The sequence below is a fragment of the Bombina bombina genome, unplaced genomic scaffold (genome assembly GCF_027579735.1).
Source record: "Bombina bombina isolate aBomBom1 unplaced genomic scaffold, aBomBom1.pri scaffold_1964, whole genome shotgun sequence".
NCBI lineage: Eukaryota > Metazoa > Chordata > Amphibia > Anura > Bombinatoridae > Bombina > Bombina bombina.
The window spans coordinates 1-17,270 of record NW_026511939.1 but is presented as its reverse complement, the minus strand read 5'-3'; the positions used below and the strand labels follow the sequence as shown (position 1 = coordinate 17,270).

At 40.7% G+C, this 17,270-nt stretch overlaps 1 protein-coding gene across 1 annotated transcript in view; it reads left to right on the top strand.

Moving 5' to 3' along the window:
- The window catches only part of LOC128644019 (chromodomain-helicase-DNA-binding protein 4), a gene marked incomplete at both ends in the record, with an annotated part of 42,923 nt that extends 25,709 nt beyond the window's left edge, over positions 1-17,214 (top strand). Inside the window, one exon of the mRNA XM_053696782.1 lies at positions 17,090-17,214. Within this exon, the coding sequence (XP_053552757.1) occupies positions 17,090-17,214 (125 nt within the window). The remainder of the gene's footprint in view (positions 1-17,089) is intronic.
- Positions 17,215-17,270: the final 56 nt, after the last annotated feature.

The window sequence follows — 17,270 nt, the reverse complement described above, 5'->3', positions numbered from 1 at the left end:
CACGCGGTATGTTTGGAGAGTGTATAATTAGAAGCCAGCACAATTATGGCAATTCTTTCATTACTGGTAGCTTGAAGCTTGCAGTAGCCAATATTTACGTCCAATGAAGTAATTTCAGGCTTTTAGAGATGATTTATTTCTGAATTTTATAGCTGAAAGCCTGGAGCTAAGGAGAAACACGTCTGGCTTCTGTAGTAGTTGGCTCCGCCCCCCCACATCGTAATTTTATTGTGATTCAGTATGGACATAGGAGCCGTGCAAAATGTTACTTGCTCCATGTGTTAGGAATTGGTGGTTCCACATTGGCATCCATTTTGTCCCTCATGTATTGAGATGGTTAAGTTATAGAGAGAAGATTTTTCATGAACAAGATTTTTCAAAAGCGGATGCTTCTCAGGAGTCTGACGAGATTCAGAGTATGCCGCAGCTTTCTCCACAAGCGTCCCAAACTTTAACGCCCGCACAAGCTCTAGCACCTGCTGGAGTTACTTTAAAAGACATATCTGCGCTTATGTCTAACACAATTTCTGATGCGTTGTCTGCTTTTCCTATGCTACAAGGCAAACGTAAGAGGAAAGACAACCATGTTATCAGTGAGGTTTCTGATGCCATGGTGGCAATCTCCGATGTACCCTCCCAGAGAACTGAGATGGAGGGTATAGAGGTTCTATCAGAAGGCAAAATTTCAGATTCAGAGAGTTTTATTGCCTTTGACTGATTCAGAGGTTGTCTCTTTCAGATTTAAATTAGAACACCTCCGCCTGTTACTCAGGGAGATTTTGGTTACCTTAGACGACTGATTCCACAGTAGTGGTCGCTCCTGCGAAGTCGAGTAAACTGGACAGATATTTCGAAGTTCCTTCTTACTCAGATGTTTTTCCAGTTCCTAAGCGAGCTTCGGAGATTGTTTCTAAGGAATGGGAGAGACCAGGTATTCCCTTCTCTCCATCTCCTATTTTGAAAAATATGTTTCCTATAGCTGACGTTGTCAGGGAAGCTTGGCAAATGGTTCCTAAGGTGGAAGGGGCTATTTCCACCTTAGCCAAGCGAACTACTATTCCCATTGAGGATAGTTGTGCTTTTAAAGATCCCATGGACAAAAAGTTGGAGGGTCTACTTAAAAAGATTTATGTTCACCAGGGTCTGCTATTGCAGCCGGCTGCGTGCATTGCTACTGTCACTAGTGCAGCAGCTTATTGGTTTAATGCTCTGTCCGAGTATCTCAAGACTGAGACTTCCTTTTAGGAGATCCAAGATAGGATTAAAGCTCTGAAGTTAGCTAATGCCTTTATTACGGACGCTTCTCTGCAAATTACTAAAATAGCAGCTAAGAGTTCGGGGTTCTCTATCCTAGCCCGCAGAGCCTTATGGTTAAAACCTTGGTCTGTGGACATGTCATCTAAGTCTAAGCTTCTAGCGGTTCCTTACAAGGGAAAGACCTTGTTTGGACCTGGCCTGACAGAAATAATATCTGATATCACGGGAGGTAAGGGTCATCTCCTTTGTCAGGATAAGAGAAGCAAGCAGAAAGGATGACAGAGTAATTTTTGTTCCTTTCGAAATTTCAAGGGAAATTCTTTCTCTTCCTCCTCTAAACCAGAACAATCTAAGCCTACTTAAAGACCCAACCAGTCTTGTAATAAGGGTAAACAATCCAAGAAGCCTGCTGTTGAATCCAAAACAGCATGAAGGGCATGCCCCCGATCCAGGACCGGATCTGGTAGGGGGCAGACTTTCCTCCATTCAGGCTTGGGTTCAGGATCCCTGGGCAATAGAAATAGTGTCTCGGGGATACAAACTGGAGTTCAAAAATTTTCCTCCCCGAGGAAGATTTCTTCTTTCAAGATTATCTGCAAACCAGATAAGAGGCGTTCTTACATTGTGTAAGAGACCTCTCCTCCCTGGGAGTGATTATTCCCGTTCCAGTACAGGGGCAGGGTTTTTATTCAAATCTGTAGTTCCCAAAAAGGAGGGAATCTTCAGACCTATCTTAGACCTCTCAAGATGGAAACTATTCGTACCATTCTTCCATTGATCCAGGAGCGTCAGTTTGACAGTGGATTTAAAGGATGCATATCTGCATGTTCCTATCCAGAGATCACAGGTTCCTGAGGTTTGCCTTTCTGGACAAACACTTTCAGTTTGTGGCTCTTCCTTTTGGCCTGGCCACTGCACCCAGAATTTTCACAAAGGTTCTGGGGTCTCTGCTGGCGGTTATAAGACCGCAGGGCATTGTGGTGGCACCTTATCTGGACGATATTCTAATCCAGGCGCCATCTTGTCAACAAGCAAGATCTCATACCGACATTATGCTATCCTTCCTGAGAACTCACGGGTGGAAGGTAAATCTGGAAAAGAGTTCCTTAATCCCGAAGACAAGGGTGACTTTCTTGGAAACTCTTAATCGATTCTATATCAGGATTTCTTTCATGTAATTAGCAAGAGTCCATGAGCTAGTGACGTATGGGATATACATTCCTACCAGGAGGGGCAAAGTTTCCCAAACCTCAAAATGCCTATAAATACACCCCTCACCACACCCACAATTCAGTTTTACAAACTTTGCCTCCTATGGAGGTGGTGAAGTAAGTTTGTGCTAGATTCTACGTTGATATGCGCTCCGCAGCAAGTTGGAGCCCGGTTTTCCTCTCAGCGTGCAGTGAATGTCAGAGGGATGTGAGGAGAGTATTGCCTATTTGAATGCAGTGATCTCCTTCTACGGGGTCTATTTCATAGGTTCTCTGTTATCGGTCGTAGAGATTCATCTCTTACCTCCCTTTTCAGATCGACGATATACTCTTATATATACCATTACCTCTACTGATTCTCGTTTCAGTACTGGTTTGGCTTTCTACAAACATGTAGATGAGTGTCCTGGGGTAAGTAAATTTTATTTTCTGTGACACTCTCAGCTATGGTTGGGCACTTTGTTTATAAAGTTCTAAATATATGTATTTAAACATTTATTTGCCTTGACTCAGAATGTTCAACATTCCTTATTTTTCAGACAGTCAGTTTCATATTTGGGATAATGCATTTCAATTGATAATTTTTTTCTTACCTTCAAAAATTTGACTCTTTTTCCCTGTGGGCTGTTAGGCTCGCGGGGGCTGAAAATGCTTCATTTTATTGCGTCATTCTTGACGCAGACTTTTTTGGCGCAAAAAAAAACAAAAAACAAAAAAAAAACAAATCTTTTCCGTTTCCGGCGTCATACGTGTCGCCGGAAGTTGCGTCATTTTTTTGACGTTATTTTGCGTCAAAGATGTCGGCGTTCCGGATGTGGCGTCATTTTTGGCGCCAAAAGCATTTAGGCGCCAAAAAATGTGGGCGTCTTATTTAGCGCCAAAAAATATGGGCGTCACTTTTGTCTCCACATTATTTAAGTCTCATTTTTCATTGCTTCTGGTTGCTAGAAGCTTGTTCTTTGGCATTTTTTCCCATTCCTGAAACTGTCATTTAAGGAATTTGATCAATTTTGCTTTATATGTTGTTTTTTCTTTTACATATTGCAAGATGTCTCACGTTGCATCTGAGTCAGAAGATACTACAGGAAAATCGCTGTCTAGTGCTGGATCTACCAAAGCTAAGTGTATCTGCTGTAAACTTTTGGTAGCTATTTCTCCGGCTGTTGTTTGTATTAATTGTCATGACAAACTTGTTAATGCAGATATTTCCTTTAGTAAAGTACCATTGTCTGTTGCAGTTCCCTCAACATCTAAGGTGCAGAATGTTCCTGATAACATAAGAGATTTTGTTTCTGAATCCATCAAGAAGGCTATGTCTGTTATTTCTCCTTCTAGTAAACATAAAAAATCTTTTAAAACTTCTCTCCCTACAGATGAATTTTTAAATGTACATCATCATTCTGATTCTGATGACTCTTCTGGTTCAGAGGATTCTGTCTCAGAGATAGATGTTGATAAATCTTCATATTTATTTAAAATGGAATTTATTCGTTCTTTACTTAAAGAAGTACTAATTGCTTTAGAAATAGAGGATTCTGGTCCTCTTGATACTAATTCTAAACGTTTAGATAAAGTATTTAAATCTCCTGTGGTTATTCCAGAAGTTTTTCCTGTTCCTAATGCTATTTCTGAAGTAATTTCCAAGGAATGGGATAAATTGGGTAATTCTTTTACTCCTTCTAAACGTTTTAAGCAATTATATCCTGTGCCGTCTGACCGATTAGAATTTTGGGACAAGATCCCTAAAAGTTGATGGGGCTATTGCTACCCTTGCTAAACGTACTACTATTCCTACGTCAGATGGTACTTCGTTTAAGGATCCTTTAGATAGGAAAATTGAATCCTTTCTAAGAAAAGCTTATCTGTGTTCAGGTAATCTTCTTAGACCTGCTATATCATTGGCTGATGTTGCTGCAGCTTCAACTTTTTGGTTGGAAACTTTAGCGCAACAAGTAACAGATCATGATTCTCATATTATTATTCTTCTTCAGCATGCTAATAATTTTATCTGTGATGCCATTTTTGATATTATCAGGGTTGATGTCAGGTTTATGTCTCTAGCTATTTTAGCTAGAAGGGCTTTATGGCTTAAAACTTGGAATGCTGATATGGCTTCTAAATCAACTCTACTTTCCATTTCTTTCCAGGGTAACAAATTATTTGGTTCTCAGTTGGATTCTATTATCTCAACTGTTACTGGTGGGAAAGGAACTTTTTTACCACAGGATAAAAAATCTAAGGGTAAAAACAGGGCTAATAATCGTTTTCGTTCCTTTCGTTTCAACAAAGAACAAAAGCCTAATCCTTCATCCTCAGGAGCAGTTTCAGTTTGGAAACCATCTCCAGTCTGGAATAAATCCAAGCCTGCTAGAAAGCCAAAGCCTGCTTCTAAGTCCACATGAAGGTGCGGCCCTCATTCCAGCTCAGCTGGTAGGGGGCAGGTTACGTTTTTTCAAAGAAATTTGGATCAATTCTGTTCACAATCTTTGGATTCAGAATATTGTTTCAGAAGGGTACAGAATTGGTTTCAAGTTGAGACCTCCTGCAAAGAGATTTTTTTCTTTCCCGTGTCCCAGTAAATCCAGTGAAAGCTCAAGCATTTCTGAATTGTGTTTCAGATCTAGAGTTGGCTGGAGTAATTATGCCAGTTCCAGTTCCGGAACAGGGGATGGGGTTTTATTCAAATCTCTTCATTGTACCAAAGAAGGAGAATTCCTTCAGACCAGTTCTGGATCTAAAAATATTGAATCGTTATGTAAGGATACCAACATTCAAGATGGTAACTGTAAGGACTATTTTGCCTTTCGTTCAGCAAGGGAATTATATGTCCACAATAGATTTACAGGATGCATATCTGCATATTCCGATTCATCCAGATCATTATCAGTTCCTGAGATTCTCTTTTCTGGACAAGCATTACCAGTTGGTGGCTCTGCCGTTTGGCCTAGCTACAGCTCCAATAATTTTTACAAAGGTTCTCGGTGCCCTTCTGTCTGTAATCAGAGAACAGGGTATTGTGGTATTTCCTTATTTGGACGATATCTTGGTACTTGCTCAATCTTTACATTTAGCAGAATCTCATACGAATCGACTTGTGTTGTTTCTTCAAGATCATGGTTGGAGGATCAATTTACCAAAAAGTTCATTGATTCCTCAGACAAGGGTAACCTTTCTGGGTTTCCAGATAGATTCAGTGTCCATGACTCTGTCTTTAACAGACAAGAGACGTCTAAAACTGATTTCAGCTTGTCGAAACCTTCAGTCACAATCATTCCCTTCGGTAGCCTTATGCATGGAAATTCTAGGTCTTATGACTGCTGCATCGGACGCGATCCCCTTTGCTCGTTTTCACATGCGACCTCTTCAGCTTTGTATGCTGAATCAATGGTGCAAGGATTACACAAAGATATCTCAATTAATATCTTTAAAACCGATTGTTCAACACTCTCTAACATGGTGGACAGATCACCATCGTTTAATTCAGGGGGCTTCTTTTGTGCTTCCGACCTGGACTGTAATTTCAACAGATGCAAGTCTCTCAGGTTGGGGAGCTGTGTGGGGATCTCTGACGGCACAAGGAGTTTGGGAATCTCAGGAGGTGAGATTGCCGATCAATATTTTGGAACTCCGTGCAATTTTCAGAGCTCTTCAGTTTTGGCCTCTTCTGAAGAGAGAATCGTTCATTTGCTTTCAGACAGACAATGTCACAACTGTGGCATACATCAATCATCAAGGAGGGACTCAAAGTCCTCTGGCTATGAAAGAAGTATCTCGAATTTTGGTTTGGGCGGAATCCAGCTCCTGTCTAATCTCTGCGGTTCATATCCCAGGTATAGACAATTGGGAAGCGGATTATCTCAGTCGCCAAACGTTGCATCCGGGCGAATGGTCTCTTCACCCAGAGATATTTCTTCAGATTGTTCAAATGTGGGAACTTCCAGAAATAGATCTGATGGCGTCTCATCTAAACAAGAAACTTCCCAGGTATCTGTCCAGATCCCGGGATCCTCAGGCGGAGGCAGTGGATGCATTATCACTTCCTTGGAAGTATCATCCTGCCTATATCTTTCCGCCTCTAGTTCTTCTTCCAAGGGTAATCTCCAAGATTCTGAAGGAATGCTCGTTTGTTCTGCTGGTAGCTCCGGTATGGCCTCACAGGTTTTGGTATGCGGATCTTGTCCGGATGGCCTCTTGCCAACCGTGGACTCTTCCGTTAAGATCAGACCTTCTGTCGCAAGGTCCTTTTTTCCATCAGGATCTAAAATCCTTAAATTTAAAGGTATGGAGATTGAACGCTTGATTCTTGGTCAAAGAGGTTTCTCTGACTCTGTGATTAATACTATGTTACAGGCTCGTAAATCTGTATCTAGAGAGATATATTATAGAGTCTGGAAGACTTATATTTCTTGGTGTCTTTCTCATCATTTTTCTTGGCATTCTTTTAGAATACCGAGAATTTTACAGTTTCTTCAGGATGGTTTAGATAAGGGTTTGTCCGCAAGTTCCTTGAAAGGACAAATCTCTGCTCTTTCTGTTCTTTTTCACAGAAAGATTGCTGTTCTTCCTGATATTCATTGTTTTGTACAAGCTTTGGTTCGTATAAAACCTGTCATTAAGTCAATTTCTCCTCCTTGGAGTTTGAATTTGGTTCTGGGAGCTCTTCAAGCTCCTCCGTTTGAACCTATGCATTCATTGGACATTAAATTACTTTCTTGGAAAGTTTTGTTCCTTTTGGCAATCTCTTCTGCCAGAAGAGTTTCTGAATTATCTGCTCTTTCTTGTGAGTCTCCTTTTCTGATTTTTCATCAGGATAAGGCGGTGTTGCGAACTTCTTTTGAATTTTTACCTAAAGTTGTGAATTTCAACAACATTAGTAGAGAAATTGTGGTTCCTTCATTATGTCCTAATCCTAAGAATTCTAAGGAGAAATCGTTGCATTCTTTGGATGTTGTTAGAGCTTTGAAATATTATGTTGAAGCTACTAAGTCTTTCCGAAAGACTTCTAGTCTATTTGTTATCTTTTCCGGTTCTAGAAAAGGCCAGAAAGCTTCTGCCATTTCTTTGGCATCTTGGTTGAAATCGTTAATTCATCTTGCCTATGTTGAGTCGGGTAAAACTCCGCCTCGGAGGATTACAGCTCATTCTACTAGGTCAGTTTCTACTTCCTGGGCTTTTAGGAATGAAGCTTCAGTTGATCAGATTTGCAAAGCAGCAACTTGGTCCTCTTTGCATACTTTTACTAAATTCTACCATTTTGATGTGTTTTCTTCTTCTGAAGCAGTTTTTGGTAGAAAAGTACTTCAGGCAGCGGTTTCAGTTTGAATCTTCTGCTTCTGTTTTTCATTAAACTTTATTTTGGGTGTGGATTTTTTTCAGCAGGAATTGGCTGTCTTTATTTTATCCCTCCCTCTCTAGTGACTCTTGCGTGGAAAGATCCACATCTTGGGTAATCATTATCCCATACGTCACTAGCTCATGGACTCTTGCTAATTACATGAAAGAAAACATAATTTATGTAAGAACTTACCTGATAAATTCATTTCTTTCATATTAGCAAGAGTCCATGAGGCCCACCCTTTTTTTGTGGTGGTTTTTGATTTTGTATAAAGCACAATTATTCCAATTCCTTATTTTTATATGCTTTCGCACTTTTTTATCACCCCACTTCTTGGCTATTCGTTAAACTGAATTGTGGGTGTGGTGAGGGGTGTATTTATAGGCATTTTGAGGTTTGGGAAACTTTGCCCCTCCTGGTAGGAATGTATATCCCATACGTCACTAGCTCATGGACTCTTGCTAATATGAAAGAAATGAATTTATCAGGTAAGTTCTTACATAAATTATGTTTTTTCTGACAGAGGTCAGGAAATCAGATTCTAGATACCTGTCGAGCCCTTTAGTCCACTCCTCGGCCATCAGTGGCTTAGTGCATGGAAGTAATCGGACTGATGGTGGCGGCAATGGACATCATCCTGTTTGCTCGGTTTCACCTCAGGCCTCTGCAGTTAAACATGCTCAGGCATTGGATTGGAGATTATGCAGACTCGTCTCGAATAACCCTGGAACAGGAGACGAGGGACTCTCTTCAATGGTGGTTGTCTCTGGATCATCTATCCCAGGGAACCTGCTTTCGCAGACCGTCCTGGGTGATTGTGACATAAGATGCCAGCCTTCTAGGGTGGGGAGCTTTCTGGGGTTCCCTAAATGCTCATGGAGTATGGACTCAGGCAGTGTCTGTTCTTCCTATAAACATCCTGGAACTAAGAGCAATCTTCAATGCTCTTCTGGCCTAGCCTCAGTTGGCTTCGGCCCAGTTTATCAGATTCCAGTCGGACAACATAACGTCAGTGGCTTGCATCAATCATCAGGGAGGAACGAGGAGTTCCTTAGCGATGACAGAGGTGATAGCCAAGATAATCCGGTGGACGGAGGCCCATTCTTGCCATCTGTCAGCGATCCACATCCTAGGGGTGGACTACTGGGAGGCGGACTTTCTGAGCAGCGGACTTTCTGAGCAGACAGACTTTTTTTCATCCGGGAGAGTGGGAACTCCATCCGGTAGTGTTCTCCAGCTTGATTCTCAGATGGGGTCGGCCGGAGTTAGATCTCATGGCATCTCGTCTGAATACCAAGCTCCCGAGATACGGGTCCAGGGATCCCCAAGCGGAACTGATAGAGGCTCTGGCGGTTTCTTGGTCCTTCAGCCTAGCATACCTATTTCCCCCGTTTGCACTTTTTCCTCAAGTCATTGCTCGAATCAAACAGGAGAAGGCATCAGTGATCCTCATTGCTCCTGCTTGGCCTCACAGGATTTGGTATGCAGATCTGGTGGACATGTCATCTCTTCCACCTTGGAGACTTCCGTTGAGGAAGGACCTTCTAAGTCAAGGGCCCTTCCTTCACCCAAATCTAGTTTCTCTGAAGCTGACTGCTTGGAGATTGAACGCTTAATCTTATCCAAGCTGGGTTTTTTCTGATTCGGTCATAGAGACAATGATTCAGGCTCGCAAGCCTGTCACTAGAAGGATTTGCCATAAGATATGGCGTAAATATCTCTATTGGTGTGAATCCAAGGGCTACTCATGGAGTAGAGTTAGGATTCCCCGAATTTTGTCTTTTCTCCAAGAAGGTTTGGAGAAGGGTTTATCGACAAGTTCCCTAAAGGGGCAAATCTCTGCTTTATCCATTTTGTTACACAAACATCTGGCAGATGTCCCAGATGTACAATCTTTTTGTCAGGCCTTGGTTAGGATCAGGTCTGTGTTCAAACCAGTTACTCCTCCATGGACTCTGAATTTAGTTCTCAAAGTTCTTCAAGGGGCTCTGTTTTGAGCCTATGCATTCCTTAGACATTAAGTTATTATCTTGGAAAATTTTATTTCTTCTTGCTATTTCTTCAGCTCGTAGAGTGTCAGAGCTCTCGGCATTGCAGTATGTCTCATCTTATTTTCCATTCAGATAAGGTAGTTTTACGTACTAAGCTAGGTTTTCTTCCTAAGGTTGTTTCAGATAGGAACATTAACCAGAAGATTGTGGTTCCTTCCTTGTGTCCTAATCCTTCTTCTCAGAACGTCTTTTGCACAATTTGGACGTCGTCCGTGCTTTAAAATTATATTTACAGGCGACTAAGGATTTTCGTCAGTCCTCTTCTTTATTTGTAATTTTCTCTAGAAAACATAAGGGTCAGAAAGCTACGGCTACCGCTTTCTTTTTGGCTGAAGAATATAATCCGTTTTGCATATGAGACTGCTGGACAGCAGCCTCCTAAGAGTTACGGCTCATTATTATTATACTTTATTTATGAAGCGCCAGCATATTCCGCAGCGCTGTCCATGGATACAATTCGTTTAAATAAAACAATACAAGACTTGTAAAAGACAGGACAAAATTTACAAACACATACAGGAGGGATTAAAGGGCCCTATTCCCGTGGGAACTTACAATCTAGAAATTCCACTAGGGCTGTTGCTTCCTCATGGGCATTCAAAAATAAAGCTTCTGTGGAACAGATTTGCAAGGCTGCAACTTGGTCCTCTTCACACTTTTTCTAAATTCTATAAATTTGATACTTTTGCCTCAGCTGAGGCTGCTTTTGGGAGAAAGGTTCTTCAAGCAGTGGTGCCTTCCGTTTAGGTTCCCCGTCTTGTCCCTCCCGTATCATCTGTGTACTCTAGCTTGGGTATTGTATCCCATAAGTAATGAAGATGATCCATGGACTCATCGTGTCTTTAAAAAGAAAAGAAAATGTATGCTTACCTGATAAATTTATTTCTTTTTAGACACGATGAGTCCATGGCCGCCCTGTTCTTTTAAGACAGGTTGTTAATTATTGTAAACTTCAGACACCTCTGCACCTTGGCTTTTCCTTTCTCTTCCTAACTTCGGTCGAATGACTGGAGTGGGAGGGAAGGGAGAGGAGCTATTTAACAGCTCTGCTGTAAGTGCTCTTTGCCTCCTCCTGCTGACCAGGAGGTGAATATCCCATAAGTAATGAAGATGATCCGTGGACTCATCATGTCAAAAAAGAAATAAATTTATTAGGAAAGCATACATTTCTTTCATGTAATTAGCAAGAGTCCATGAGCTAGTGACGTATGGGATATACATTCCTACCAGGAGGGGCAAAGTTTCCCAAACCTTAAAATGCCTATAAATACACCCCTCACCACACCCACAAATCAGTTTTACAAACTTTGCCTCCTATGGAGGTGGTGAAGTAAGTTTGTGCTAGATTCTACGTTGATATGCGCTCCGCAGCAGGTTGGAGCCCGGTTTTCCTCTCAGCGTGCAGTGAATGTCAGAGGGATGTGAGGAGAGTATTGCCTATTTGAATTCAATGGTCCCTTCTACGGGATCTATTTCATAGGTTCTCTGTTATCAGTCGTAGAGATTCATCTCTTACCTCCCTTTTCAGATCGACGATATACTCTTATATATATACCATTACCTCTGCTGATTTTCGTTTCAGTACTGGTTTGGCTTTCTACAACATGTAGATGAGTGTCCTGGGGTAAGTAAGTCTTATTTTCTGTGACACTCTAAGCTATGGTTGGGCACTTTTTTATAAAGTTCTAAATATATGTATTCAAACATTTATTTGCCTTGACTCAGGATGTTCAACATTCCTTATTTTCAGACAGTCAGTTTCATATTTGGGATAATGCATTTGAATCAATCATTTTTTCTTTCCTTAAAAAATTTGACTTTTTCCCTGTGGGCTGTTAGGCTCGTGGGGGCTGAAAATGCTTCATTTTATTGTGTCATTCTTGGCGCAGACTTTTTTGGCGCAAAAATTTTTTCTGTTTCCGGCGTCATACGTGTCGCCGGAAGTTGCGTCATTTTTGACGTTCTTTTGCGTCAAAAGTGTCGGCGTTCCGGATGTGGCGTCATTTTTGGCGCCAAAACATTTAGGCGCCAAATAATGTGGGCGTCTTATTTGGCGCTAAAAAAATATGGGCGTCACTTTTGTCTCCACATTATTTAAGTCTCATTATTTATTGCTTCTGGTTGCTAGAAGCTTGTTCACTGGCATTTTTTTTTCCCATTTCTGAAACTGTCATTTAAGGAATTTGATCAATTTTGCTTTATATGTTGTTTTTTCTATTACATATCGCAAGATGTTCCACGTTGCAACTGAGTCAGAAGATACTTCAGGAAAATCGCTGCCCGGTGCTGGAGCTACCAAAGCTAAGTGTATCACTTTTGGTATCTGTTCCTTCAGCTGTTGTTTGTATTAAATGTTATGACAAACTTGTTAATGCAGATAAAATTTCCTTTAGTACTGTTACATTACCTGTTGCTGTTCCGTCAACATCTAATACTCAGAGTGTTCCTGATAACATAAGAGATTTTGTTTCTAAATCCATTAAGAAGGCTATGTCTGTTATTTCTCCTTCTAGTATACATAAAAGTCTTTTAAAACTTCTTTTTTCAGATGAATTTTTAAATGAACATCATCATTCTGATACTGATAATGGTTCTTCTGGTTCAGAGGTTTCTGTCTCAGAGGTTGATGCTGATAAATCTTTGTATTTGTTCAAGATGGAATTTATTCGTTCTTTATTTAAAGAAGTATTAATTGCATTAGAAATAGAGGATTCTGGTCCTCTTGATACTAAAACTAAACGTTTAAATAAGGTTTTTAAATCTCCTGTAGTTATTCCAGAAGCGTTTCCTGTCCCTGATGCTATTTCTGAAGTAATTTCCAGGGAATGGAATAATTTGGGTTATTCATTTACTCATTTTAAAACGTTTTAAGCAATTATAGCCTGTGCCATCTGACAGATTAGAGTTTGGGACAAAATCCCTAAGGTTAATGGGGCTGTCTCTACTCCTGCTATATTTTTAGCGGATGTTGCTGCAGCTTCAACTTTTTGGTTAGAAGCTTTAGCGCAACAAGTAACAGATCATAATTCTCATAGCATTATTATTCTTCTATAACATGCTAATTATTTTATTTGTGATGCCATCTTTGATATCATTAGAGTTGATGTCAGGTATATGTCTTTAGCTATTTTAGCTAGAAGAGCTTTATGGCTTAAAACTTGGAATGTTGATATGTCTTCTAAGTCAACTTTGCTTTCCCTTTCTTTCCAGGGTAATAAATTATTCGGTTCTCAGTTGGATTCTTTTATCTCAACTGTTACTGGAAGGAAGGGAACTTTTTTTACCACAGGATAAAAAATCTAAGGTAAATTTAGGTCTAATAATCGTTTTCGTTCCTTTCATCACAACAAGGAACAAAAGCCTGATCCTTCATCCTCAGGAGCGGTATCAGTTTGGAAACCATCTTCACTTTGGAATATATCCAAGCCTTATAGAAACCCAAAGCCAGCTCCTAAGTCCCCATGAAGGTGCGGCCCTCATTCCAGCTCAGCTGGTATGGGGCAGTTTACGTTTTTTTCAAAGAAATTTGGATCAATTCCGTTCACAATCTCTGGTTTCAGAACATTGTTTCAGAAGGGTACAGAATTGGCTTCAAGTTAAGGCCGCCTGCAAAGAGATTTTTTTTTTTATTTCCCGTGTCCCAGTAAACCCAGCAAAGGCTCAAGCATTTCTGAAATGTGTTTCAGATCTAGAGTTGGCTGGAGTAATTATGCCAGTTCCAGTTCTGGAACAGGGGCTGGGGTTTTATTCTATCTCTTCATTGTACCAAAGAAGGTCAATTCCTTCAGATCAGTTCCGGATCTATCAATATTGAATCGTTATGTAAGGATACCAACATTCAAGATGGTAACTGTAAGGACTATCCTGCCTTTTGTTCAGCAAGGGCATTATATGTCTACAATAGATTTACAGGATGCATATCTGCATATTCCGATTCATCCAGATCACTTTTAGTTTCTGAGATTCTCTTTTCTAGACAAGCATTACCAGTTTTGTGGCTCTACTGTTTGGCCTAGCATCAGCTCCAAGAATTTTTACAAAGGTTCTCGGTGCCCTTCTGTCTGTAATCAGAGAACAGGGTATTGGTATTTCCTTATTTGGACGATATCTTGGTACTTGCTCAGTCTTCACATTTAGCAGAATCTCATACGAATCGACTTGTGTTGTTTCTTCAAGATCATGGTTGGAGGATCAATTTACCAAAAAGTTCATTGATTCCTCAGACAAGGGTAACCTTTTTAGGTTTCCAGATAGATTCAGTGTCTATGACTCTGTCTTTGTCAGACAAGAGACGTCTAACATTGATATCAGCTTGTCAAAACCTTCAGTCACAATCATTCCCTTTGGTAGCCTTATGCATGGAAATTTTAGGTCTTATGACTGCTGCATCGGACGCGATCTCCTTTGCTCCTTTTCACATGCGACCTATTCAGCTCTGTATGCTGAACCAATGGTGCAGGGATTACACAAAGATATCTCAATTAATATCTTTTAAACCGATTGTACGACACTCTCTGACGTGGTGGACAGATCACCATCGTTTAGTTCAGGGGGCTTCTTTTGTTCTTCCGACCTGGACTGTAATTTCAACAGATGCAAGTCTTACAGGTTGGGGAGCTGTGTGGGGGTCTCTGACGGCACAAGGGGTTTGGGAATCTCAGGAGGTGAGATTACCGATCAATATTTTGGAACTCCGTGCAATTTTCAGAGCTCTTCAGTCTTGGCCTCTTCTGAAGAGAGAGTCGTTCATTTGTTTTCAGACAGACAATGTCACAACTGTGGCATACATCAATCATCAAGGAGGGACTCACAGTCCTCTGGCTATGAAAGAAGTATCTCGAATTCTGGTTTGGGCGGAATCCAGCTCCTGTCTAATCTCTGCGGTTCATTTCCCAGGTATAGACAATTGGGAAGCGGATTATCTCAGTCGTCAAACGTTGTATCCGGGCGAATGGTCTCTTCACCCAGAGGTATTTCTTCAGATTGTTCAAATGTGGGAATTTCCAGAAAGAGATCTGATGGCTTCTCGTCTAAACAAGAAACTTCCCAGGTATCTGTTCAGATCCCGGGATCCTCAGGCGGAGGCAGTGAATGCATTATCACTTCCTTGGAAGTATCATCCTGCCTATATCTCTCCGCCTCTAGTTCTTCTTCCAAGAGTAATCTCCAAGATTCTGAAGGAATGCTCGTTTGTTCTGCTGGTAGCTCCAGCATGGACAGATCTTTTTCGGATGGCCTCTTGCCAACCGTGGGCTCTTCCGTTAAGACCAGACCTTCTGTTGCAAGGTCCTTTTTTCCATCAGGATCTCAAAACTTTAAATTTAAGGGTATGGAGATTGAACGCTTGATTCTTGGTCAAAGAGGTTTCTCTGACTCTGTGATTAATACTATGTTACAGGCTCGTAAATCTGTATCTAGAGAGATATATTATAGAGTCTGGAAGACTTATATTTCTTGGTGTCTTCTCATCATTTTTCCTGGCATTCTTTTAGAATTCCGAGAATTTTTACAGTTTCTTCAGGATGGTTTAGATAAAGGTTTGTCCGCAAGTTCCTTGACAGGACAAATCTCTGCCCTTTCTGTTCTTTTTCACAGAAAGATTGCTAATCTTCCTGATATTCAATGTTTTGTACAAGACTTGGTTCGTATAAAACCTGTCATTCAGTCAATTTTTCCTCCTTGGAGTTTGAATTTGGTTCTGGGGGCTCTTCTAGCTCCTCCTTTTGAACCCATGCATTCATTGGACATTAAACTTTTTTCTTGGAAAGTTTTGTTTCTTTTGGCCATCTCTTCTGCCAGAAGAGTCTCTGAATTATCTGCTCGCTCTTGTGAGTCTCCTTTTCTGATTTTTCATCAGGATAAGGCGGTGTTGCGAACTTCTTTTGAATTTTTACCTAAGGTTGTGTATTCTAACAACATTAGTAGAGAAATTGTGGTTCCTTCATTATGTCCTAATCCTAAGAATTCTAAGGAGAAATCGTTGCATTCTTTGGATGTTGTTAGAGCTTTGAAATATTATGTTGAAGCTACTAAGTCTTTCCGAAAGACTTCTAGTCTATTTTTCATCTTTTCTGGTTCTAGAAAAGGCCAGAAAGCTTCTGCCATTTCTTTGGCATCTTGGTTGAAATCTTTAATTCATCATGCCTATGTCGAGTCGGGTAAAACTCCGCCTCAAAGGATTACAGCTCATTCTACTAGGTCAGTTTCTACTTCCTGGGCGTTTAGGAATGAAGCTTCGATTGATCAGATTTGCAAAGCAGCAACTTGGTCCTCTTTGCATACTTTTACTAAATTCTACCATTTTTATGTGTTTTCTTCTTCTGAAGCAGTTTTTGGTAGAAAAGTACTTCAGGCAGCGGTTTCAGTTTGAATCTTCTGCTTATGTTTTCTTTAAACTTTATTTTGGGTGTGGATTATTTTCAGCAGGAATTGGCTGTCTTTATTTTATCCCTCCCTCTCTAGTGACTCTTGCGTGGAAAGATCCACATCTTGGGTAGTCATTATCCCATACGTCACTAGCTCATGGACTCTTGCTAATTACATGAAAGAAAACATAATTTATGTAAGAACTTACCTGATAAATTCATTTCTTTCATATTAGCAAGAGTCCATGAGGCCCACCCTTTTTTGTGGTGGTTATGATTTTTTTGTATAAAGCACAATTATTCCAATTCCTTATTTTTTATGCTTTCGCACTTTTTTCTTATCACCCCACTTCTTGGCTATTCGTTAAACTGATTTGTGGGTGTGGTGAGGGGTGTATTTATAGGCATTTTAAGGTTTGGGAAACTTTGCCCCTCCTGGTAGGAATGTATATCCCATACGTCACTAGCTCATGGACTCTTGCTAATATGAAAGAAATGAATTTATCAGCTAAGTTCTTATATAAATTATGTTTTTCTTTTTGCTTCAGCAGAGGCGTCTTTTAGGAGAGACGTTCTTAAAGCGGGGTGCTTTTATGTCCCTTTTTAAATACGGGACATGATCATCCTTCCCTTGTGACATCTCTTTTGTTGAATAAATACGGTTTTATTGTAAAACTGTGGAAGGTTTGTACAAAGCCTTGAGCCTCGCATAAAGCATGTCCAGACCAAGCTAGGAGAGCAGAGGATTGTAAAACAAAATTTGCTTTGGTCATATACTGTGACATAGACAATGTGGTTAGGCCTTACCTCCTACAGTTTTCTAGACTGCTAGTTCACACTACACATAACCCTGTAAACTTGCTTTTGCAGCACCTGGTGCCCAGCAGTTCTGTTTCCTCTTGTCCACGCGTGCGGGAGGTTTGGGAATTAATCTTGCTACTGCTGATACGGTGATCATATATGACTCTGACTGGAATCCACACAATGACATCCAGGTTAGCTTAGTAACAAGTGTGTTGGGGGGGGGGGGGGGGGATTGGGGAGGCTGTAC